Raw genomic sequence first — 25,602 nt, forward strand, 5'->3', positions numbered from 1 at the left:
TTAGTTTATACAGAAAAGCAAAAAGTGATCCCATTATTTTAGTTTATATTTATGTGATTATTAGGAAGTTTGGGCATTTTCCATGTTTCTTGACCACCGCATCTTTCATGCACTGTAAGGGTTCTGCACCCAGTTCCAGTGTATGTGTTGTGGGGGAGGGGCAAGGTTTCTCCTACACCACCAACTAATGCTCGGACAACTGATGGGTGTCCTACAATTCAACTCAACTCTAACTCTATCTACCTAATGATAGCATCAGATCCCACAAGTGGACTGCCTTCCACTTCACATGCTGATCACAAGTCCAGATTGTTACCTGTATTTCTGACCAACTGGCTATAAGTCAGAGGTTCCCATGACCCCCTCTGCGGATTCAAGATTGGCTCACAGGGTTCAGAAAACCAGTTCATTCACTAGATCATCAATTTATTGTAAAGGATATTAAAGGATATACATCAACAGCCAGATGAAGAGATACATAGGGCAAGGTCCCAAACAAAGGCGCTTCCGTGGAGTTTGGGTCCTGGACATGCACGGGAGCCCAGCAGGATGGCATGGGGAAGCGTTCTGCTTCGCAAACCTGGAAGTCCTCTCCTTTTGAGTTTTTACAGAAATTTCATTACATAAGCACAATGCATTAAATCACGGGCCACTCACTGGTGGTTGAACTCAATCTCCAATGCCTCTCCCCTCTCTGGAGGTGGGGTAAGAGTTCCAAACCTCTAAACACACGGCTGGCTCCCTGGCGAACCACCCCATCCTTCAGTTACCTAGGAGCTTTCCAAAGGTCACTTCATTAACATAAAACAAAAGACTTTTATGGTTCTCATCCCTTAAGAGATTTCAATAGTTTTATTAACTCTGTACAAGAAATGGGGACCAACTATGGATTTCTTATTATAAATCACAGTATCACACATTACCATATTATAGCCCCTAGTTTGGGAGGGGGTTTAAATAATCAAAATTTTAGCTTTTTATTATCAATAGTGAACAACTTTCTAATGTATATAGGTCAATGCAGGAAAAATAAAAATATCTGTAGGTATTTTCCATTCAAAATGAAAAGAGCTTTCTTAAGTAGCATAAAGAGAAAATATATATTCCTACAAACTATATTATCTTCTTCATTGAATAAAGCCAATAAGAAATTCTGCACTCCTTATAGCCTTGAAACTTCTGACATTAGATCTGGAGGTTGCTCTTTACTAAGTTATTACACTCATAGCAATTTAAATGTGTTCTTATATTTAGCAACAATGGGTTTCCCAAGTGACAATAACTGAAGACTTGTGATTTACCAGCCCTTGGGATGGTGAGATGCAGAGCACTTTATTCCAAGTAAAATGTACTTGACATCAAAAGTTACTCTGTATCTGGAAAAACCAGGGGTCTCCTGGGAATTATTTAAATGCAATTTGCCAGTTCCCTATTAGTTTCAATACAGCTATGATTCCACGTCTACACTAAGCTACGGGTAAAAGACCTTAGGACTTTGACTAGTATCACCTCTTTCTAGTAAGGAAAGCCAAACGAATTAGACATTACCTCTACTGGCTTGTGAGCTAGAGGTTCAGCTACCTGGCTGTCGGTAAGCCTCTACCTGAGAATCAAATGAATAATACCACAACACCTATGTCTAACCTGGCCTCACAGCGCTGCAGGAAAATGAAGAAATTTCAAAAACACTTTATTTGCTAAGTAGGGTTTGCCTGATATATAACTAATATCCAGCATTTGCCTATTTAGCACTTACAAAGTGCCAAGGAATATCCCTACGAGGCAGCTGATATTAGGTGCTATTATTACCATTATCCCCACTTTACAGACGGAGAAGCTGAGGCATCAGAGGCTACGAGGTCCAAGGTGACACAGCTAACAAGTGACAGACCAGGACTTGAGCACAAGGAGCCTGATTCCAGAACCTACACTGTGGAGTTACCTCAGCATCCTGTGTCCTGTTCTTATAGGAAACAGGCACTGTGACTTACTGAGGTGTTCAATGTCAACAGATGCAAAGCCTCAAGTTATGAATTAAGAAAAATTAAAATCCTGGCTATAACTATTGATTCCCTTTTCCTTCTAGTTCTAGGCAAATGTGTCTCTAAAAGCCTTTCATTTTCTGCCTCTGCCAAGGTCCTCCAGAGCCTCCAGAGCCTCCAGTGCTACAGAAAGGACAGAGGTCACAGCCCCTGCTTCTTAAGTCCTGTCAAAGGGCTGACAGGCTCCCGAGGAAGAAGAGCTGAGTTAACAAGGGGTCAGTGGGTCAACTTCTGGTCAAAAATAAAGAGGGGCCTTGGAACCAGTGCTGCCCAGGGAGATGTGTGCAGCGGAAGACGGACTGCTTCGGGGGCAACTGACACCAAACCGACACCAAAACCTCCGGGCCCCCGCTCTGTCTGAGCCCCGAGAAGACTGACAAGTGTGTGTGTCTGGTCTGTACCCACGGCAGGGCTGTGGGCGAAGAACTTTGAAAGAACATCACAGCTGATGACAGCGAAGTAGGTTTCTAGGCCCACCAACACCTCTCGGATGATCTCCATCCATGTTTTGGAGCTATTCCCAATGACAAACAGGGCACATAACTTTTTTTTAAAAATGTGTCCAGCATTTTCACCCCTCATGGCTCAACTGGCGGGGGACAGTAAAAACTCGAGAGTCCACAGAAGCTATTAGTCATTAACGTCAACAAAAAGCAAGGTGTAGACAAGCATCCATGCTCTCATTGGAGGAAGAGCAAACGAGGGAGCCGTACATACATACATGTGTTGCATAAGCATGTATACGCACAGAATAATCCAGAAAGGATACAGAGGATGCCAGTGACCATGGCTCCCTCCTGGGAGGGAGATTTTGAGATTGTGGTGAGGGAGAAGGGCTGTAGATAGGGTGAAGACTTCTCTTATTCTTCACCCTGTAGGCTTTATGCTGCTTGAGTATTTTATTGTGCGCATGTCTTTCTTTTTCAAATCTTAAAAAAAAAGTAATTCAAGTTCAAACACTTGTAATAACCAGTTCACCAGAGACAGTGAGGGGAATGAACCGTCAGGAAGTCCAAGCTCTGGAACCCACCAGCGGCATGACCTTAAACAACATACATAACTTCCGAGGGCCTCCTTACTCCGGAAGAAGGGGGTGAGGAGGCCCGGGGAGCAAAGTCTACGTAAAAATTAGAACCGAAGCTCCGAGAAAGGACAGCCCTTGTGCGTCCATCTTCCATGCTTCCGTGTCCCTCAGGCCTGGCACCGCACCTCGCGTATCGTAGGGGCTCCATAAATACTTTTAAAAGATTTTAACTGTATCCGAATTGACCTGAATTAGCAATCACAGCTCCTCTGAGAGCTCAAAGTCTATGATCTTAATCTACCTGTAAGAAAACAGAATTGCTTACAGAACTGAACTGAGGCAGGCACAGCTCTAAAAGCCCAATGACATCAGAGGGTCCCCGTAGGAGGCCAAAGGAGGCCATGCCTGGTGAAGGCTGATCATGCTGTCACGAGAGCTACTTTGAGTCTCTGGGCTAAGAGATCGAATGAGGACTTTTTTTTACTCAGAGAAAGCAAAGCTCCCTCAAACTCCACAGCCACTGAGCATGTTTGCTCCCAGTGTGGCTTTCTGCCCATCCGACCCGCGTCAACTGCCTGGGCCTCGGAGCTGGGAAAAAGTCATCCCTCTGAGCCTCGTTCTTCATCTGTCATGGGAGGAGTGGAGAGATTATTACCCATAAGGTTGCACTGACGGGTCGGCCCCTCACTCAGCTTTCTCCTTATCTGGCCAGGTTCGGGGCAGGTGTTGGCTCCTCTCCACTTCCATACTGAAGGGGGACTCAGCGGGAGTGATCTTCCATGTAAGAACAGAGGCATCAAGCCAAGGACCGCTTTTCCCCTGCAGAAATGTGCTCAGCAACTGCAAAATCAAGGCCGATGTTCCTCTCTCTGCCTATTCAAAGCACAGTGTCTTCTTATCAATTTCTCTGCCATTGCTCGCTAAGGCCAGTGAATCAAATTAAGGGGCTTTCATCAACCTAAGGTAACTTGCTTTCTAAAAAATGTACATTTTGCCCTGAAAAAAATACACGCTATAGAGAAAAATATTAGCTAACGGGCAGTGCCATAAGTTTCTCACCATCCTCTCCTTCCCTGGGAGAGTTAACAAAAGAACCACAAGGCAAAGTCGTGCAAATAATGCAGCCCAACCTCAGGGGAGCCCCCACAGGGACCCTCCACTACACCCCAGTCACCGGAGTTCAAAAAGGAAGAGGAAAGGAAGGTGCCAAAGGTCAGGGAAGCTGACCTTGTGACTGGTCATGACGCTCAGGAGGGAGGGAGCAGGATCCATGAAAGAGTCTTGGCAAAAAGAAGGCTCTGATGCCAGGACAGACTCCAGCACAGCAATTTAGCGCAGAAAACCCGGGCCACACTACCTCTTAGTTTAACCGGCCCTCTGATCTGTACAGTACAAAGAACTTGTGCCGGCAAACTCTCCAACGGACTTGTTACTATTTCTAATTCCATGGGTATAGGGAATGGGTATGGATGGCGGGGGCCTGGTAGGAGGGGAAGGGGTATGGATGGCGAAGGCCTCTTGGCACAGGCAAGGGAATGGTCCAAATTCCTAAGGGACCTGCCAAATATCGATTGTTAAAATGTCCTAAGAATCCAAAGCTCTAATATTCTTAGGAAATAAAAGGGGACTCCCAGAACCTCAAGTCGATGTTTGATGAATGGGCTAATATGTAACGAAGACTACTGAGGATGGGATGAAAATTACTGATAATCGTGCGCATTTAGTAAATATTAACTCTGTACCAAGGACAGACTGAAGAACGGAGTATCTATGCTACGTCCCTGAAGTCCACCAGCAACCCCACTGTAAAGATGAAGACCCTCAGGCGCGGAGGGGTGAGGCAAATTGCCTAAAATCACTGGTCACGAGGGACACAGTGACAATGAAACCTCAACAGTTTAAAACTCGGCTTTTAATCACTATAATAAGTTGCTAAAATAAGAATAACAGAATCGGGACGCCTGGGTGGCTCAGTTGGTTAAGCGTCTGCCTTCGGTTCAGGTCACAAACCCAGGGTCCTGGGATCAAGTCCCACATCGCACTCCCTGCTCAGGAGGGAGCCTGCTTCTCCCTCTGCCTGCCGCTCTCCCTGCCTGGGCTGTCTCTCTCTCTCTCTCTCTCTCTGACAAATAAATAAATAAAATCTTAAAAAAAAAAAACAATAGAATCACTTCTGTAATAAAACAGTATAAAATAAAAAGCCACATCTAACATTATGAATATTTGTTTTGATGTAAAAAATACTGTTGCGTACACTTCCCAAATCAATGTTTCAGTGAGATCCTACCAGAAGATGCAAAAAAGGAGCGCATACTTCAGAACCGTGTGATATCAAATGCTTACCACAGCTTCATTTTGAAAAAGTGAAAGACCAATGATCATGAAGACAAGGCAGTGGCATTTGGAGGCTGAAAGCAATTCGATTTATTTAACTTCAAAGAACAAAAGCTTATTCTTCTAAGAAGAAATCAAAACACATTTTCTGTGAAAAAAAGAGACCATTTTAACTGCACTGCCAAAATAAATCAGGCAGAGAGCAAGTTAGATCTAACTACAAAAAAGAACACAGGCCAACAAAACAGGGGGAAAAGAATAAGGGGAAGAAGAAATGCCAAACAACAGATTTTGTTTTTTAAAAAGAGAAGGAAAGAGAAAGAGAAATCCTAAGACTAGTTTCCAGCACCAATCTCTAATTTAAAAAAAAGAAAGAAGCGAAGCCAATGAGTAGATATGATTTGCATGTGACTAGTTAAATCAATTCTACACTAAAAATCCAAATTTAAAAGCGCTTTTCACGAAAAAATAAAACTCTAAGAACTATCTTAGACTGTATGAAAGATGCATAACACTCCTGTCTTACTTTATTAGCTATATTCTAGGGCAAATCTTCCGATTCGGTCTAGAACCAGAGATTTGGGGCCCAGATGGAAAAATATCAGGATTCCTCTAGCTGGAAAAATCAAGTCATGTTAAATACCCCAAACATACTCTTCTGGGGGGATAAAAAATGTTAAGCCACCTAGCAAGAAAAATTTTGATTAACAGTTTTTTAAATGCCCATGAATATTTCTTTCCCTTCTTTTTCAGAGTCTGTTCTCTGTTGGGGTCATCAGGCATGGCCACTGAGCAGGTCTCAACCCCAGCAGGCTCTGGACCATGGGATCTGCTTTCCGCAAACCCAGATAAGTGGTCAAGCCTGTGACTCTAGAAGCCAGGCTGCCTGGGGTGGACTCTAAACTCAATCCCTCCTCTTGCCTCTTGTCACTCTGAACACCCACATTACTTACACTCTCTGTGCTTACCACCTCCACTTGCAAAATGGGGTACTAACTAGTACCTACCCAATGCTGTTGTAAGAATTAAATCAATACATGGAATGTGCCTTTCAAAGCATGCCGGGTATAGAGTAAACACTCAATACACAGCAGGTATTATAATTCAGTTACTCTATGCCCATGAGCATTCACAAGATCATTCTCTCCACTTTTGAGTTTGTTTGAAAATTTCCATAAAAAAATTTTTAACTTCAAAATTAATTACTCAGAGGGTATGAGTACTCTCATTAAGTACTCAGAGAGTATGAGTACTCTCATTAAGTACTCAGAGAGATGAGTTCTCTCATCTGTAAATCGAAGGCTCAGAAGACACTCCCCTCTCTAAGGCCATTCATGAGCTCCTTGTTGATTTTGGAGGGCACAGCACAATACGGTCACCCTCTTCTGAGAGCCAACTACATGCCACACACTCAGCTGGCACGTGCCTTAAACCAGTAAGTTTAATAACCTTATGTCACATTCAAGGAAACCAGGTGTTAAGTGGGCTGAACCGGGTAAAGTACAATTTCCAAGTGCTGAAGCCAGCACGTGAGACCACGTCTTCTGATCAAATGCGATATTCTCTTACAAAATCCTGGTGGATGACTGCGCGCTTTGCAGAGAATATCAAATTGTAAATCAGCTGTGGCCAGGATTTCAGAGACTGAATCCAATTCTTACGTGTCCGATACAGAAGAATTTGGATGAAGAAAACCAGCTGAGCAATCCTACTTCCTCTAACCTTCTCAAATCTCAAGTGCTTCTCTCTCTGAGCAGTAGAGGCTCACACCTGGTGGGCTGAGCCTAACAGAGGATCACCCTGCACGTCCTTCCTGAGGGACAGCAGTGTCTTCTTACCCGTGGTTTGCTCCAACTCGGTGACACACGGCCGGGCTGCTGACTCAGAGGCAGACTGTCATCACAACCCATAACTTTCTCGGCAGCTGAGCGGGCTGGGCCTTTCCCTGTATACTTGGAGAGCCAGATGTTTCTCTTCTCAGGATTAACGCCCTCATGACTTTAATCAGATTGCTCCTCTTATTTACCAAAGTCACTCAGGATTCAAATTGGAATCCGTAACTTCTACTAATCCCGAACATCTCCTCGGTTCGATAAAACTTTCTGCAATGACGGAAATGTTCTGGATCTGCACCGTCCAATATAGCGGACCCTAGCCCACTCTGGCTACTGAACACGCGAAATGGGACTAGTGCGACTGCAGAACTAAATTTTTAATGTTAATTAATTTAGATTTAAGGAGCCACAGGTGACTAGTGGCTACCATATTAGACCACAAGGTTCCAGATCACTGATGGAAATGCCCTCCATTCATGGGTCTAGGGCTGCCTCTTAATGAGCATCCTAGGATGGTAGAAGAGTATATACCTGGTCTTGTAGTCAGACCTAGGTTCAAATCAGCTCCTCTTTTCAGCTAAGTGACCCTTAGCATGTAACTTACCCTTCCCATTCATTTGTTCTCTCATCTGTAAAACTGGGATAATAGTATCCATCTCATCAGGAGATGCTGATAATGGTGACAGGCGAGATTTATAGCAGTACCATGCCCAGAAGACTAGAATACTGAATTGACGTCAGTTACTTTTACAACTGCCTTCATTCTCCTCTTCCTTTTCCTGAATCTCCCTTCATTCCCTCCCCAAGGCACCAGTAACTGGCTCAGAAGCCAAAGAAAGACTTTTCTGTTCTGTTTCTCTTTTATAAAGAAAGCCCCTAGTTGGCTCCTCATCTCAGGGGAGGGAGCCAGATCTTCCCAGATGCAAGACTGAAAGAACTAACACGGGAAGCTATCAGAACCCCTTTGTCTTACAGAATTCGGGAGCACCAACTCTTCCAGATCATCCTCAACCCCTCTGAGCCTGGGCAGATCATCCCTTGAAAGCCACTCCTCTCGGACTCCTCCGCACCGGCCACACCCTACTTGACTCCAGGGCTCAGCTTCAACCTTGCCTCTTGCAGGAACCTTCGAGGACCCAGCCAGTCCACCTCCCCAGGCCCCGCCCTTCCCCCCTTTTGCAAGCGTGACCTCTTCTGCCTTCCTGTTCGGGCTCTGACAGTTCTGCTGGAGCTTTCTGAGCATAATCACTCCTGAGTCCCCACCCTTGCCCTCTCATACATAATAAGAAACATGAAAGGGGGGAATGTTCCTCAAGCCAGAACAGAAAAAAAGAGCAAGATAAAAGCTAAGCCAATATCAAATTATCACAAGCCTTTTTTCTTTTGCAAGCTCTATCTTCCAAAATGAAAACTGCCCCACCAAGAAGCATTCGCTTTTGCTTTTTAAATCACTTCAAAATATTTGGTTGGAAGAGTAATAATATTCCTAGCAGGGCTATTCTAGAACTGTGGCACATCAAAGAAAACTGGTTTCCAGCTCAATTAAAGGAAAAAAGCATTGGTTTGCATGCTCCAGCCTTTTTCAAATCACAGTTTTCCCAGAAATGACAAGATTGTATTTCATTTGGCCGGCACGGTTTCGTAAAGCACATTTCATAAGCTGCCAACATTTAAAAACCTGTGGCGATTTCGCATTTCCAAAGTTCAGATTTCCGCCTTTTTTTGCACAAGAACTAGCAACACTTAAGAGCCTTCTGCCTTGTGGTAACGCAAGCCCGATGGGTGGGTTGGGGGACTCTAGTTTGCCAAAATCCCCACCATTCCGCCTTGTGTCTTAAGCAACCCTCTCTCCTCCATCATCATGCAGGCCAGGCCCCTGGAGGCACCCAAGTTTGTGGCCTCTTTACCAGAAGCTCTAGACGAGTGATCACATTCAGTCCCCTACAGCCCTACCAGTTCTCGCTTCCCTGCCCAGTCATTCCTACACTCCCATCCACACCCAAGGAGGCTCTCAGCACCTTCTCCCCACCGTACCCCACCCCACCCCCATGTCACCCAAACTGCAACTCACCTGCTACTCTGTGTCACTTCGGTCTCTCTTCACAGGTGTCACAGGCACCTCTCCATTGACACTGTCGGTCCCACTAACTGACATCAAACTTCTCCGCTCCTTCTGATTTGACTTGTGTTCCACTTTAGTCACTCTAAACCTGAGGGGTTAAAGAGCAGATGTGATGGGTTTTGCTTTTCCAGGAAACAAGAATCAAGAGTGAGTCAAAAGTCTAGAGGATCCCAAACGAACTCAGCCAAATGTTGGGACATCAATGAAAAACGCCCTATTCATAAGGGGCAGGGGGGCATTCATACCCACAAATACCCCTGTCCCCTGCCAAACTTTCCAGCTGACTTTCCCTCAACACATTACACACTATGTTGGACACGTTATAGAGCATGAAAAATGAATTAGAAAGCACAGGGACTCAAAATTTAAACAGCCTCAGTGTTGTGGTTTCCAACAAGGACATGGGTTGACCATCGGTTGTTTTAACCACAGAAGGCGGGCTAAAGGCACAACTAGTCTGCAGTTAGACTGATGCAACCAGAAGGTTCACTCGAGAGCTGCCTTATTCAAGTGCACCCCTCAGACAGTCTTATCTCTGTACACACATGGCCAGAGGAGCCCCAGCTGTGTCTTTTATCAGCATCAGTTGGCGGTAGGGTTTCTGTATGTGTTCGGTTTTTGACTATTTTTTAAGCAAATGTGGGTTAATTTTCATTAAGGATTTAGGAAAACGTTAAGGGAGTTAAGGAAGAGATTTTCATTAAGAATTCAAAGAGCAGTTAAGGAAATTTACTCAGTTTGACTGAAGTCTTTCATAGTAGCTTCTCTCTAGTTCTGGTCTAAAATTCCCTTAAAACTATCTAAAAGAAAATACACTCTCCTTCTTTGCCCACATGAGCTCACCACAAGGAGGAGGGAGCCTCTGAGGAACTAAAAGAAGAATCAGGGAAAAGTTGTAACCACAGATCCACTCGGTCAAAATATAAGTCTCCCTTTAAGCAACGCAAGAAGCCTGTTACAATTAAATGCTCACAGTTTCTACGTCCAGGAAAGAGAATTGCATCTGGGGCATTTACAAGGGCCATGCTGAATCTCAGTTGAAAATTTCAGCAGATTTTTTTTTTTTAAAGCAAACAAAATACGCTTTGTCTAAACAAGCCGCAGGTTCTCATTACATTCCACATTCACAAATTCCCATGACTCTGCTTCTTAATAAAACAGTGTGGTCATGAGTTGTAGTCTTTTGCTGTAAGTGGGAAATAGCCCTGCAGTCTTCTCGTTGCTTGTGCAACACAGGATAAAACTCAACCAGATCAAAATCACAGTAATAAGTAGCCACCAGCTGAGTGCATAGTAAGTGCCAAAAACTGGCCTAGGACCTTTCCGTGAGTCAACTGATGTAATCTTCCCAACAACCCAGTGAGGTGAATGTTTACTGTCCTCATGTTAGAGAGGGGGAAACTGACGCACAGCGAGACATGAGTGAATTTGGAAGCAGTCGTGCCAGCATGCAAACAAGGGAGATGGCAATGAGTTCAGGCCACTCTCCCGAGTCTGTCCATAGAGAAAAGGATCTCGTTTGCAGGACTGTTAACTTCTGCCTTTCCAAACGTAGCCTTCGCCAGGCAGTTCCCGCCTGGGACTCAGGATGGATGCAGCGGACACGGCAGAAGCATCCCCTGCACAAATATTCTCCCCGCCGTCAAACGGATTCATCCCTGGAAGGGCGAGCGCTCCACATCACAGAGGGGCCCCGAGGCAATGGTACCGGACACAGGTAACGTGATCGAAAAGAAAGCAGCCGCAGGAATCCACATGCGCATCACGTGGCAGCCACCGCGGAGCAGTGGACCAGCTCCACCTCCTCTCTTCTGTTCTCTTCTCCCTGCAAACCAGCAGTGAGGGATGGCTGGGGAACTGAGGTCTAGACAGCAGCCTGGGAGTGAAGATGAAATGTGCCCCTTCCAGGCCTATCTCATCAAGCCTCGTATGAACAGTCCTCCTTGTCTCTTCTTCTACTTGTGGCAGAGCCACAAGATGGAGAGCACCTGGGCCTCTGGATGGCTACTTGAAGAGCCGCCCACTGATCTTCCGGGCCGCACGAGTGAAATAACAAACTTCTGCTCTGTGCAGAGCTGAGATTTGGCCTTTATCTATTAGAAGCAGGGTGCTGGCAAATGCTGCATGTCAACGTGACTGGACGAACAGATGCCCAGAGCACGGGGACCACGTTATTTCTGGGTGCGTCTGTGAGGGTGTTTCCAGGGGAGATTCATTAGCTCCTGAGTCCGTAGATTGAGTAAAGAAGATAGCCCTCATCAAGGATGGTGGGTGTCATCAAATCCCTTAAGAGGCTGAATAGACAAAAAGGTCCAGGATGGAAGAATTTGTTTTTTTCTTTACCTGCTCTCGAACATCAGCCTCCTGGTTCTCAGGCCTTCAGAATGGGGCTGAATTACACCATCAGTGCTCCTGATCTCCGGCTTGCAGAGGGCAGTTTGCGGGACCTCTTGGCCTCCATAATCAGGCAAGCCAATTCCTATAATAAATCGTGTGTGTGTGTGTATCCTACAAGCTCTGTTTCTCCAGAGAACCCTAATACAGCAAGTAATTGATTTTTTTTTTTACCTTAATTAATACACCTGAACCCTGATCTAGCATAGCCACCTCTTAGGAGGTGGAAAAATGTAGGACCCAGAGCAGAAGACATCTAAAAAGCCCAGAGATTAACCCGAGCCAGGCTCAGGACATCGTACTCTCTATTTATCAGAGACACACAAATCCACACAGCACAGCAAACATGTCACACAAACCCAAAGCATCCACAGGGATCTTACCTGCCAACAGAGAGGACAGTGACCTCTCCTTGACGCCTCGGATGGCCCTGCTTGGACTTGTTGGTGGGTCTGATGAAGTGCCACCGTTTGTGCCGACACCGATGACACACATCCCTCTCAACAGCACCGCCCACTGTGTGGAGATGGTGGCCACAGATGTGCTTCCCCGGGGTGCCTCCTGGTGACAAGGGCCCCGGGCTCACAGGCGGGCTCCCGGGAGTGCTGGGGGTCACCGGGCTAAGGGCAGTGGGGGAAGAAACGGTAGAACTGGTTACTTGCAAAAAGTACTAACTGAGGCAAGCTCTCCCCTGCAAGGCAAGCAGCAGCTTTAAATCACAGCCCAGCGTCTACCTAGGTCTCTAAACAAAGAGATCCCCTGAACATATGTGCCCTGAAGAACTCAGATGATCAAATGACTTAAAATAGAAGATTTGATCCAGACTGACCTACTGCATCAAAGGAAGAAAGCTTTTAGGTCAAGATCCCAAAATTGATGCTCAAGAGATGTTGATGGTGTTGGTAACAGTAACAAAAATAGCTAACACTTCGTATTCTAAGCATTTGATATGTGTTAATTCCGTTAATCTTTTCAAAACCCTATGAAGTTGGTATTATGAATTTCCTCATTTTAAAAATGAGAAGTTAATGTAACTTGCCCAAGGTCACACAGCTAATAAGTGATGGATCTGAGATCCAAATCTGGAAAGCCTAATTCTAGAAACCATGATCTTAACCACCGTGCTATAGTGCCTCAGAAAACAAGAGAGACTGCATTCTTTGATAGCCTGAGAAAAAATCTAGCCAAACCATCCAAAATATAAAAAGCAGACGTATATAGGTCAGATGTTGGCCACCTTCAAAAGGCATACCAAGACTCCGGTCCCCTAGAAAAGGAGGCCTTACAACAGGACAGGGCTGGCCTGACCAGGAATCAGCCGTCTGACGTGGTACAGGTGGGTGGAGGTAGGGCAGCATGTCACCGCGGAGCCTGAGCCCTGAGCCCTGAGCCCTGAGCCCGGGCCAACAGCCCCAGAGGCACATGGAAGTCTTATGACAGCATCAACCAGCCTTTCTGCTCCCAGAAACCGGCCCACTTGCACTTTTAAAAAGAACTGTGCATGGTTGAGGAGAGAGTCTCAAACATCACAGACAGCCAGAAGCTTTCCAGTGTTCTTTAGGGAGGCTCTTTAGATCGTTAAAATAAAGACACACAGCAGAGGCTTTCTGAGACCAAAAAAAAAAAGAAAGTGAAATTAACACCACATCGTAGGAAGTTGAATTCACAAGTTTAACATTCATTCGACAAACGTTTCTCAAGTCCATAAAACCCAATGACAGGCACTGTTCACTGCCCCACAATAACTGAGGTCAACACACCAGGGGACAACATGGTCCAAACACCAGGGAGGTGTCTGTGGTCAGGGCTGGAACGTGGGAGAAATCCCAGCTCGCGAGTCTCTCTGAACCACACCACACCCGGAGCTTCCTAGGTTGACCTGCCTGCCCTCTGAGTGACCTCGACAAAGGGCAGATCTCACACGCCAGTTTGACAAACACACTATAGATTATCTAAGATGTGCCGTGTACTCCACCCACAGAGTAAACAGGAAAAGGTCCAAACTCCTTGCCCTGTCCCTTGGAACAACTTGCCTTCTTGGCCCTTCTTGCTACTGTCCACCGCACATTCTCTAGCTGCCCCACGCCAAACTCTCTCAGGTATGCCCCACACTTACGCTCCAGTGTTTCCTAGGCCTGCTCTGCCTCCAAGCAGTCTCGGCTGTCACGTGCCCAGCTCAGACAGCACTTCTGCAAACCTTCACTGACTTCCCTCTGGCCCCACGGAGCCCCCAGAGCATCCAGTGTTTGCTGCTCCCACAGCATGGCTGTGCTCCCCATCACAAGGCCTCATGCCCAAGGCTCCATTCCCCACTAGACTGAGCCCTCTGGGCCAAGCATCTGCGAAAGCCCACCTCCAGCACTGTGCCCAGCACTGAGCAGGCACTCAATAAATGTTCCTTGCTGAAGAAATAAAAAACTCTAGAGAAATACTATAATGTCATCAACTCAACCAGCCTAATTTTTGCTTCATCGTCATTATTCATGGAGGTCTTTCAATGCCCCAGGCCCTTTGTCTTCCTTATAATAACCCAAGGAAGTGGGTACATGGTTATCTCCATTTATAAATGATGGAACTTGAGCTCAGAGGGGTGAGTTAACTTGCCCACAAAGAGGTGGTCAATACGTGGCAGAGGTAAGACTCCACCCAGGTGCCCAACTCCCAGGCTGTTACTTTTTTATCCTATCTCCAAAACCACAATAGTCAGCCAGGGCTGAATTCGCCCCAGGGGACACTGACAATGTGTGGGAACATTCTGGGTTGTCACACAGATTGGGGAAAGAGGACACCAGCATTAGTGAGCAGAGCCCAGGAACACTGATAAATATCCCACAATGTACAGGACAGTTGCCCACAGCAAAAAGTTACCTGGCCCAAATGTCAACCATGCCAAAGCTGGGAAACCTGCTCCAGCAGATAACCGCAGAAAAAAAAAGTGCCACTAAATGGGGGGGAGTCGTGCTCACCTTTCAGGGTCCCCCAGGCTGTTATCTGCTACCATTGCCTTTAAAACATCAACGTTTGCTAAGGAAAAAAAAGAAAGTAAAGAATTAAAATGGAATGAATCACATGAGCAATCACAGAATTATCACAACAGAAAAGCTGTTGGAAGGAAAATAAAAAGAAAAGCTGGCGGAAAAAGATCTGAGGTCCTTCAGTTCACAGGGCCCTGAGGTCCCAGAGAAGGGAGGGTGTTTCCCCAAGGTAACCCCTCGAAATGGCACCATCTGCAGATAACTTTCACCATGCAGGAATCCAGTATGAGTGACAGAGAATCTACACAAAGGACAGTGGATCTACCATAGAGCCCAGCTACCTACACATCATTTCAATAGGACAGAGAAAACTACTTTTCTTATCCCTCCCAAACGAAAAGGAGACTTACATGCTGCTATTCCCCTGCATTCACCTCACTTGGCTAAATAAATAGTGAGACGTAGGTCTTAAGAGACCTGTATTCTAATAACTTGCACGTACCCAAACGATTAGCCTTCACCTCTGGATACCCACGTATTGTCAAGTCTATCCCACATATAATCAGGGATGTGAGAGGGTTCACTTTCCAGGTGGGCCGTTTGGCTTAGCTCAGCTTCAGGACCGTACAAGACCTTAACTCTGGCCAGTTACCTTAAATTTCCAAGAGTTGGTCACACACAGAGGTTACCTAATATGGACTGAATTAAATTAGAATTCTAATGTTAATTTAAAAAAAAAATCCAAATTTTTAGGTTGGGGGTAGGCTGTCAACCAAAGCAAACTGAATCTAAGCTTCTTGCGTCCCCACTCCCCTCTCTGCCCCCAAAGACACACATGTTCTTTCTGCCTCTTACAGAGTGGCCAAACTCTCAAGGATGAAAGACTGAGGGAGTGTTCAAGTTTCTCTTGGATATTTAATCGGCAAGGCCAAATGTTATTACTGACTCCTAACCTTTTCATTGATTTTTTTAAAGTGCTGTTCTCATGAGGAACCACAAATTCTCCAGAGATGGAAGAATAAAAAATCACTATTTGCCATGTAAGCCAACAGCAACATTTCACATTTAACAGCTCAAACATCCCTAGAGGAGGAAAATTAACTCTAGTTTCAACACTACTGCTTTCAGGTTATTAACAGTTACAGGTTTATATGGTGCTTCTCAACCTTTCAAAAATTAAATTTAAGGCTTTTTTTTTTTTAAGATTTATTTATTTATTTATTTATTTATTTGAGCGAGAGGGAGAAGCAGACTCCCTGCTCAGCAGGGAGCCCAACGCAGGGCTTGATCCTAGGACCGAGATCGTGACCTGAGCCAAAGGCAGATGCTTAACTGACTGAGCCACCCAGGTGCCCCAAAATTTAAGTTTTTTAATTTAAATAATTATTGCTCCACCCAGGAGCCTTTTGCAACATCTTTTTCCTAATCACCCTCTTGCGAAATTATAATAATGCAGATAGATATCTGTTTATGTACTATACGTATATCTGTGTTTTATATACAAAATAATAAGGGTTTTTTTTGCCCCCATGATCCATTTCCCCCCTTCACAACCCTTGCAAATGCATAGGGTTTTTTTTAAAAGAAATATTAACACAGCATATCATCTTTTCTAAAAGAAATATTCTTTTTGCCCTCTTCAAGACTACCTGTGATGAAGTCCCAACGCATTCCCTAACACAAGTTTTGACCTAAATAAGACTCCTGTGATTACTGAAAAAGTACTGAAATCGATTGGCAGTATCTTCTCCCATACAACAAAGGCATGCTACCCTCTATAAGACAAACTTAAATATAATCTAGTGATGTCAGTCAATTTCCCTTTTAATTAATAAGGATTCAGAAAATAAATTTTTGTTTAGACAAAAGGTTTGGGGAAGACACAAAATAATTTGCCAGTTGACACTTAGTCTCTGCCATCATTTACTAAACTTCAAGACCACAGACATTAAAAAGGGAAAACAACAAGAGGTATGAAAATAAAGATAGCGCCAATAGCACTCACTTATAAGAGGGTGCTTTTTAAAAACGAAAGCTTAAATAGTTGCCAGAGAAAATTAATCACCTATAAAATGATGACCTCCCTTAGAAACATGGGATCAGAAAATGATCAAGGAAGATGATTAAAATATATTAAAATCATCCCTAAAACCGTTTTTTTAAATAGATTTATGTTGTTTCTTCTATATTCATGTATTCCTGGACCTCACCCTATCTCCTAGAAAATTTAAACATGTTTGCTATGAGTGAATTCTTTAAGAGTGGGCTCAAGTTTCTATGTAAACAACATTCACACCCTGTCTGAGGAGGTTCAGTATGTGGAGTCATGTGGTTTCCTGGGTTAAGAAAACTTTCTAACGTAACCCCACCATGTGGACTTAAACACATACTTTAATTTGGTTGTAAAATTACTACGAAAGAGCAGTCGTCTGATTAAGTTCTACTGAATACGTATCTCCTCCTTATTACTCATAATTACAATAAGCAATAAAAGATGGTGTTCCCCTGCACTTGTCAACACTCTGTCAACTAGACTTCCCGTCCTGGGTTTCCAGAGAATGGGAGGAGTCAGTGACAGGGCAAGGAAAACCTGTCAAGAACAGGAGAAATTTTCTAGAGGGTAATAATTTCATAAAATGCTTCCTCTCTTCTGTCCTGAATTTCTGCCTGATCCTAGGTATAAAGCCGTCAAAATCACGCAAGAAGAATGCCCTGCTTTCTCTCCCACCACGCTTCTCTTCAAAGATTCCTTTGTGAGGCGCTTAGGTGGCTCAGTCCATTAAGTGTCCGACTCTTGATTTCGGCTCCGGTCATGATCTCGGGGTCCTGGGATGGAGTCCAGAGTCCCGGCTTCCCCCTCAGAAGGGAGCCTGCTTATCTCGCTCACCCTCTGCCCCTCCCCCGCTTATACGCACTCTCTCTCAAATAAATTTTAAAAATAAAATTAAAAAAAAAAAAAAAAGATTCCCTTGCTATCAAGGCAAATCTCCCAGGCAGGAACTATGGCCACCCCCAAAATTAGTGCCGCTGTGTGCTAGCCACTGGCCAAAAGCTTTACAGACCTTATCATGTTTGACTCTCCTGACAACTCCAAGAGTAGACAGAGTCATCATGCCCATTTTATAAATATAGAGACTGAGGCCCTAAAGATCATAACTGACTGGCCAGAGTCACATAGCCAGCATGAGAGACCTGGCCACAAACCCTGGCCCGTCTGACTCTAGGGTGGATGCTTTTGACCCCGATGTTCTTACTTCTTCAATGGCCAAGTCTCTACCCAAATGATTAATAGTTTAAAATGTTTCAAGGACATTTGCATAATCATTAGAGCAAGTTTCAGAGACATACTCAGCAATGATAATTTGTAAGGCAATCCTTGCCATAACATAAACTGAACCCCCAGGTAAGAATTTCACAAAAGGATCCCTCTGCCTCGTGTGAATAATCAGGGGCACTTGGAGAATAATCACAGCACTCTGCATTGTTACCAGATGGGACAGTTTAAGGGCCTGGCAGAGAGGCTGAGCTATGGACTTGCAGGTACTTTCCAAATGCCCACAGAACTCAAGAAAACCCTGATAACCACCCACACACTTTTCAATTCCATCTACTTAGAAAGAAAAATTAAGGGTAGCACTGTGATTAATCCAAGCCTTGAGATTAGCAAGAAAGTAATCAGTATGCGGGTCAGCTGATAAATTTATCCCTCAAGAGATTCAGATAAACTAACCTGATTTGCAACATTTGAGACATGATATATTTAAGCCATAAACAATGTCACCATGAGTATAGGTGAAATATTACCCCATTAGCCAAATTAAAAATGCAAAGCAGAAGACTATTCATAAATCATGATTCCAGATGCTTTTAAATATGTAAACACAGGCAAAGAAAACCTAAATAAACATGGCAAATGGTAATGGATGGGCTGTACTTCATATTTTATTCCTTTTTCTTTTCAATTTTAAAAGAAAAGTTATGTTAGGGTGTGCATAAAATTAAAAAAATGTAAAATTAAATTAACATCGACAGATCTAAATTGATACTAAGTTCAGAGACTGATAATGACATCGACAAAAGATTAAAAACGTATTTGTTCTACAGAGGACTGAAGCCTCAAGGCAAACTAAAAAGCTAGCTTATAAACTGGGAAGAGACCCAAGTAGGGATCTAATTCCCCAGCTCTGGTTTGGACACCAGCCATGTCTGGAAAAGGGTTCCGGTGAGGTCAGATGTCTCCTGGGGGCCAAGGAGAGCCAAGGGCCACACAAAGGATCAGAGCCACCCCCCATCCTCACAGGTCCCTGGACAAATCACAGGTAGACAAGTGAAAGCATGGACAGGGGAAGAGAGGGGAACAGAACTGGGGATTAGAGGAGGGAGAAGGAAAACAGTGCTTTAGATGTCATCCAATGGACCTACCGGTCATCAATGCAGAGGAAACAAAGAGGCTACTTCCCAAAAGTAAAAGTTCAGCATTAAAATAGATAATAAAACAGAAAAGGACAGGGGCACCTGGGTGGCTCAGTTGGTTAAGCGGCTGCCTTCAGCTCAGGTCATGTATGATCCCCAGGTCCTGGGATTGAGCCCCGCGTCGGGCTCCCTGCTCAGCGGGGAGTCTGCTTCTCCCTCTGCCCCTCCCCAACTCCCCCCCAACTCGTGTACGCTTGCGCGCTCGCTCTCTCTCTCTCTCAAATAAATAAAATCCTTGGATAAAAAACAAAACAAAACAAAACAACTTCAATCCCTGCAACGCTTCCAGGGTTTACTTATTTCTGATTCAACAGTCAGTAACCCACCTCACCCCACACTCACTAATGTAGCAGCTACTCCTGCTCTTAGAAGCTCAGGTCCCAAAGGCCCAAGATCCCCAAAGCCATGTGGGGCAGTGTCCGATGCACAAGGCACTCCATGCCTCACTCATGTACCTCTGCAATGGCTGGCGTTTCCATGCCGAGAACATATTCGTGTATTGCTTGTGCAAATTAAAAACCATTTTTTATGTAGAAGAAATGCACACCATTGAGTATTGAAGAAGAGCATCACCAAATATCGTTCCCTGAAGGAAGGTCTCTGGAAGACAGAGATCCAAAGCCAAGTGTTCTGGTCATTTTTGTTCTTATTTTAAATACCCTTCTATTAAAGTTGATGATCTGGTTTTACATCTGGCAGAAACTGAAACCCACCAATTATGAGAGGAGAGGTCATGTTGTGTAGTTGAAAGAGACCCAGAGAGCGCTAGGCTGTTCACTAACCATGTGAACTCAACTACTTGGAGCCTTCATTTCTGCACCTGGAAAATGGGTATAACGATACAAACTTGAGTGGGATATTTTGAGGATTAAATGAGATGACTCATTTAATAAATGAGTTATTATTAACAAATAAATAAAGCACACTATAAAGAACAAGGAAAATTCTGCTGAACCATCTGAAATTCATGTTTCTCTAAGTCAAAAACACTGCCCCACAGCCTGGGCCAGGCAGGTGCTCTCACTGACAGTGAGGGTACCGGGGTGCGGTCCCCCCAAGGAAGGGCTGGGGGCAGAACAGGTATTTACTGAGTACTACAGAGGTATTTCACGTTTTGGACAAATGGCTCAGCCACATCAGTGCACCCGGTAGACCTCAGCTTTGACAAGGGCCAAGCCAGAGCTCAAGGCAAATGTTTCTTTTGATTCTCAGGAGAACTCAAAGTATGGTGATCCGCAGCTACTGGGGATGTGGGCAAGGAGTTCTGCACACTCCAAAAGTTACTGAGGGCCTCACCCTGTGCACCTCTGTTAACGGTATCCTACACGGCTAATAGCCAGTGTGCAGAACGAGGACCCTCATTTATCTAATCAAGATTCAGTTCATCCCCCGTTTCAGAAGACAGGAGTTTAGAGTACATTTCAAAGGGAAAAAATGCTTCTGTCCACAAAGGTTAAACTTTTTAAAAGTCTGAAAACTTCAGAATAGATCACAGAACAGGCAAATCCATAGAGACAGAAACAGAGCAGGTTGCCAGAGGATGGCTGGGGGAGGACGGTGGAGTGGGCGACTTTCATCAGTTTGGCACGATGAAAACGTTCTGGAATTAGGCCGTGCTGATGGCTGTGCATCATTGCGAAGGTACTTAAATGTCGCTGAACTGTGCATTTAACGGTAACTTTTTTAGGCTTGGTGTATTTTACCATGATTTTTTTTAAAAGTACAAAAAAAGGAATACACAACATTCGAGTGCCTATTGTACTAAGCACTTTATGTGCAGGATGTCACAACAATGCAACGAGGTAAATGTTATTTATTACCCTCCTTTTACAGAGGAGGAAACGGACACTCCATGAGGTAAAGTGACTTTCCCCAAATCAAGGTGAGGCCAGGATGTGAAGGTGAGCCTCCAGGGCTGGCTTTCTGCCAACACTCACACCCACTGACTCTTCGAAAACACACTTAGGTGACATTCTCATGGTGGGATCATCTGGAAGCTGACGTATTCATGAGCTTAGGTAAAAGGTGCTGCCAATGACTAGAAAGATCAACAGGACAGTTCATACAAACTGACTCTTCAAGGCAGGTTTTTAATAAAACATGAATATTGAATTGTTCTGGAACACTAAAACATCCATACCTTCATTTTTCATGATGTAGTGGACAATCTGCCCAACGGTGTCACTATTTTCATTTACACTGTCATTCAACTCTGAAAGAGAAGGGGGAGGGGAGAACGGGTTAGAATCAGTCACCTCTGTCGAGGCAATGAGACCTCACTCAACGGTCTCCAGAAAGCTCAGCTGTGGTGCCAAGGGTCAAGCGGTCAAGGCTTTCTTCCTTCAGCCCCAAACTGCCTGATGCACAGCCCAGAGTGACTTCCTTGGCATGACAGACATAACAAGTACCAGAATTAGCCATCAACCTCTTCTCAAGTCCAAACACCCACTCACTTTCCTGCGTGTGTATCAGTCCTTACTGCTGCAGTTCTCTCTCATTATTTCCTTAAACCCTTTGGGGAAATGGGCAGAAAACAGTTCATCAAAAGATAAAATTCTCCTTGGATTTTGTTTTAATTGCAGACATACTATATAAATTTAGAGTATGGATTTCTTTTTTACATGGGGTAATTATTCATCCACGTTTAGAAGACTCTCCTTTCATTTAAATACACTTCCAAATGACCTAAATTTTGGCTGTGGTTATTTGCCCACACACTCCGTTTACCTTGGGCAACTGTATTATGGGACAGTCTTTGAAGAAAAATCAAACCTCCATCCGGAAACTGTAATTTCAGGGAGGAAGGAAAAGGGAGGGATCCCAGTTCACAGAGAATGAACCGAAGTGTGCAATGTCCTACTCGTGTCCCTGGAAAAGCGTCTTCTCCAACCCCAGTCAGCTTCCTCCTCCATGAAAACGCGCATTTGGCTGGACAGTGCAAATCCTGACTAAGCCAGCCTACAGAGCGTCTGTGAAGGACGGGAGCGGGGAGGCTCACTTTCTGTTGACAAACACTCAGCTTTGGTTTGCTCATAAGCTACCCATGACTCATCCTGCAGCCGGGTTCTCTCTGCCTCAAGGTCAGTGGGGGTGGGAAAAACCAACAGGACAGCCGGCTGGCAAGGAAGGAAGACGCTCTCCCCACTCTACCCGTTGGCTCTCTTGAAAGGTGACCAACTCCAAATGTCCTCTTCTGCAAAAACTGCCCTTAGGACCTGAAAGGGATATGGAAGGTTAGCTACTCCTCCCCCAAATCCAAGTCAGGAAACGTCCCTAAAGGATGGTTGGAAAGAACATCTATGGAGAAAACAGGATTTTATTTCTTGGGTTTTTCCAAATACTACCTAACAACTCGGATGTTTAAGAGGAAAAGATAAGACACCCTCAAATTAATACTAAGGCACCATTTCTTACCATACTTTTACTGCGCTGTTGACATATTTACTTAATAAATATAAATTCCAATCACACAGATTGCATATAGAACTCCCCCAGCAAAAGTAATACCACAAAAGTGGTGAGAGCTATTTAAATTCCCCATTGTTCTTATTAGAAGCTCTCTCAATAATAATAGTAAGGATTAATATTTACTGAGTGGCCATATGTGCCAAACACCAAATGCATCTTCTACATTCCACAATAATCCTACAAGATGGAGATTACTGTCCTCATTTAAATTAAATTAAAATCTTAATTAAATTGGCATTAAATTAACTAAGCTTAAATTCCAGTTAAATTACACAGAGCAGAAGTTTGGAGCACATGTAACTTGCCCAAAGCCACAAGGAATGAGCTGGTAGGTGTTTAATAAGTGAAAGCCAGGTTTCAAGCTCCAGGTGTGGTTACTACGAAATCTATACTGACATGCCACCATACCACCTACTGTTAAAATGGATCGTTTTGGGGGCACCTGGGTGGCTCAGTCGGTTAAGCATCTGATTTCGGCTCAGGTCGTGAGATGGAGCCCCTCAAAAGCCTCCATGCTGGGTGTGGAGCTTGATTAAGATTCTCTCTCTCCCTCTGCCCCTTTACCCCCCCTTAAAAAGAAAAAAAAAAAAAAGATGGATCATTTTGCTTCATAGAGATGAAAGTATCTATGACTGATTCCTCATTTAAAAATTGCCCTCACTTGGGGCACCTGGCGGGCTCTGTCAGTAGAACACATGACTCTCTATCTCCGGGTTGTGAGTTTGAGCCCCACATTGGGTGTAGCGATTACTTAGATATAAAATCTTTAAAAAAAAAAAAAGAAAAAGAAAAGAAAATCGTCCCCACCCACCTCTCCGTGAAAGGATGCAGATATTTACCTATCTTTTCAACCTTTTCCTCTTCCACCTCTTGCTCGGCTTCTGTGGTACAACGATAGCCCTTCTTCTTAAGCAGGTGGCAGATGAGGACGCCAAACAGACCCATGATGAAGAACACGGGGACCAGCGCGTATGCGATATATTCTGGGTGTCCGTTGCCCACATTGTTGGTGGGCGCCGGGGTCGTCTCTGTTCTGGACTGCAACGTGCGGCTGCCACCATTGTCTACAGAAAGACATACACGCGGCTGCATCACACGTCTGCCAGGAGGGACAAGACCAACCTGACGACCCCAGGGAATGTTCACATGGAATCTGAGTCGTCTCCCAAAACCACAGGCCATGCAGAGACTGGTGGGTCAGGCAGTACAGAACACAGGCTAAGGGCCAGGCTTGGCTTAACGTCCGACTTCCCATCCTGTCCCTGCTACTCACAAACTAGGTCCCAACCTGCGTCATTTCTTTAAAACCTCTCAAGTCAGCCTCTACTTCTTCGCCTGCAGCAGGACCTACACAGTGCGGAAAGCATGTCTAGGTGGAGTGTCAAGCACAAAGGAAACACAGAGTCGTTTGGTGGCATTATAACAGGGCGCTGAGTGGTTAAGAGGATGGACCCAGGAGCCCTGGGTTCAAGTTCTGACTCTACCACTCAGTAGCTGTGCAATAACTTAGCACCTCCATGACTCAGTTTCTTGGGAAAGGCACACACTCATCAGAACCTACCCACTCTTCCTGGGTGTCATGAAGATGAAATAAATACTTGTAAAACATTTACAACCATTTTTACAACATAATAAATGCTCAACTACGCGGCAGGTACCATTCTAGGCACTTGTGATATATCACTGAGTAAGACAGACAAAGAGGCTTGTCCTCATGGAGCTTATGATTTAGAAGGACTTAGTAAACTGACAGATCTAGAATATGGAAAAGAGAGAAAAATCCAGGACGGCATCAAGATTTTGGCCCAGGGGGACAAACATAAAAATGGAAGACTGTGCATTTTTTATTCGTGCACTTATCCAAATTAAAATTCACTGTCTGCCCATCATGTGAAAAGCACAAGGCTGGGAACTGGATATAGTGATAAACAACATGACTTGGCCAAGAACATCTTAGAACGTGTAGGGGAGCATCAGAAACGGTCCCTAAACAAAACGCATGGGCAGATCATCACAGATTGAGAGAAATGCTGTCAAAGGTGTACATGGGACAACAGAAGAAAAAAGAACAGTGAGGACCTATTTTATGACTTCAAAAACAGGGCAGCTAGGAAAGGGGCATCTTTTAAAGGAACGGAGAACTTTACTTGTGGACATGTCAAAGTATCCCATGGGCTATTACCAGATCCAGGCCTGCCAGGGTGTCACGCATAGGCTCCCGAGAGGTCCCTGCACACAGGGACCCGCATCTCCTCTAGGAAGGAGGGTGAGCAGCGGAAAGCCGGGCGCAGGCGTCATGAGATGTGGTCAACGAAAATAACAGAGAAAGAGCCAACTAGGTAGAAAAACAGCAAAGTACCAGTTCACAGACACAAAATGAGAAGAGAATTATCAAATAAAGGAGGGGGTCAGGTAGGATGGGGAGTAAAGAAAAATGTGAGATTTAATTGAAATGAAGGGTCCTTCTTCAAACTCTATTACAAAGCTATAACCATCAAGACAGTATGGTACTGGCACAAAAACAGACACACAGATCAATGGAACAGAATAGAGGGCCCAGAAATGGACCCTCAACTCTATGGTCAACTAATCTTCGACAAAGCAGGAAAGAATGTCCAATGGAAAAAAGACAGTCTCTTCAACAAATGGTGTTGGGAAAATTGGACAGCCACATGCAGAAGAACGAAACTGGACCATTTCCTTACACCACACACAAAAATAAACTCAAAATGGATGAAAGACCTCAATGTGAGACAGGAATCCATCAAAATCCTTGAGGAGAACACAGGCAGCAACCTCTTCGACCTCAGCCGCAGCAACTTCTTCCTAGAAACATTGCCAAAGGCAAGGGGAAGCAAGGGCAAAAATGAACTATTGGGACTTCATCAAGATAAAAAGCTTTTGCACAGCAAAGGAAACAGTCAACAAAACCAAA

At 44.5% G+C, this 25,602-nt stretch overlaps 1 protein-coding gene across 1 annotated transcript in view; it reads right to left on the reverse strand.

Moving 5' to 3' along the window:
* RELL1 (RELT like 1) overlaps nucleotides 1–25,602 on the reverse strand; it is a 62,817-nt gene that overhangs the window by 7,726 nt on the left and 29,489 nt on the right. Inside the window, exons 2-6 of the mRNA XM_025887418.2 lie at nucleotides 23,507–23,731; nucleotides 21,340–21,411; nucleotides 14,718–14,775; nucleotides 12,135–12,371; nucleotides 9,307–9,445 (exon numbers count right to left, since the gene is read on the reverse strand). Of these exons, the coding sequence (XP_025743203.1) occupies nucleotides 9,310–9,445; nucleotides 12,135–12,371; nucleotides 14,718–14,775; nucleotides 21,340–21,411; nucleotides 23,507–23,731 (728 nt within the window). The 3' untranslated portion in view covers nucleotides 9,307–9,309. The remainder of the gene's footprint in view (nucleotides 1–9,306; nucleotides 9,446–12,134; nucleotides 12,372–14,717; nucleotides 14,776–21,339; nucleotides 21,412–23,506; nucleotides 23,732–25,602) is intronic.

This window comes from Callorhinus ursinus, unplaced genomic scaffold (assembly GCF_003265705.2).
Source record: "Callorhinus ursinus isolate GAN/ISIS: 27379988/994484 unplaced genomic scaffold, GSC_fseal_2.0 scaffold4, whole genome shotgun sequence".
In the NCBI taxonomy this organism is placed as follows: Eukaryota; Metazoa; Chordata; class Mammalia; order Carnivora; family Otariidae; genus Callorhinus; species Callorhinus ursinus.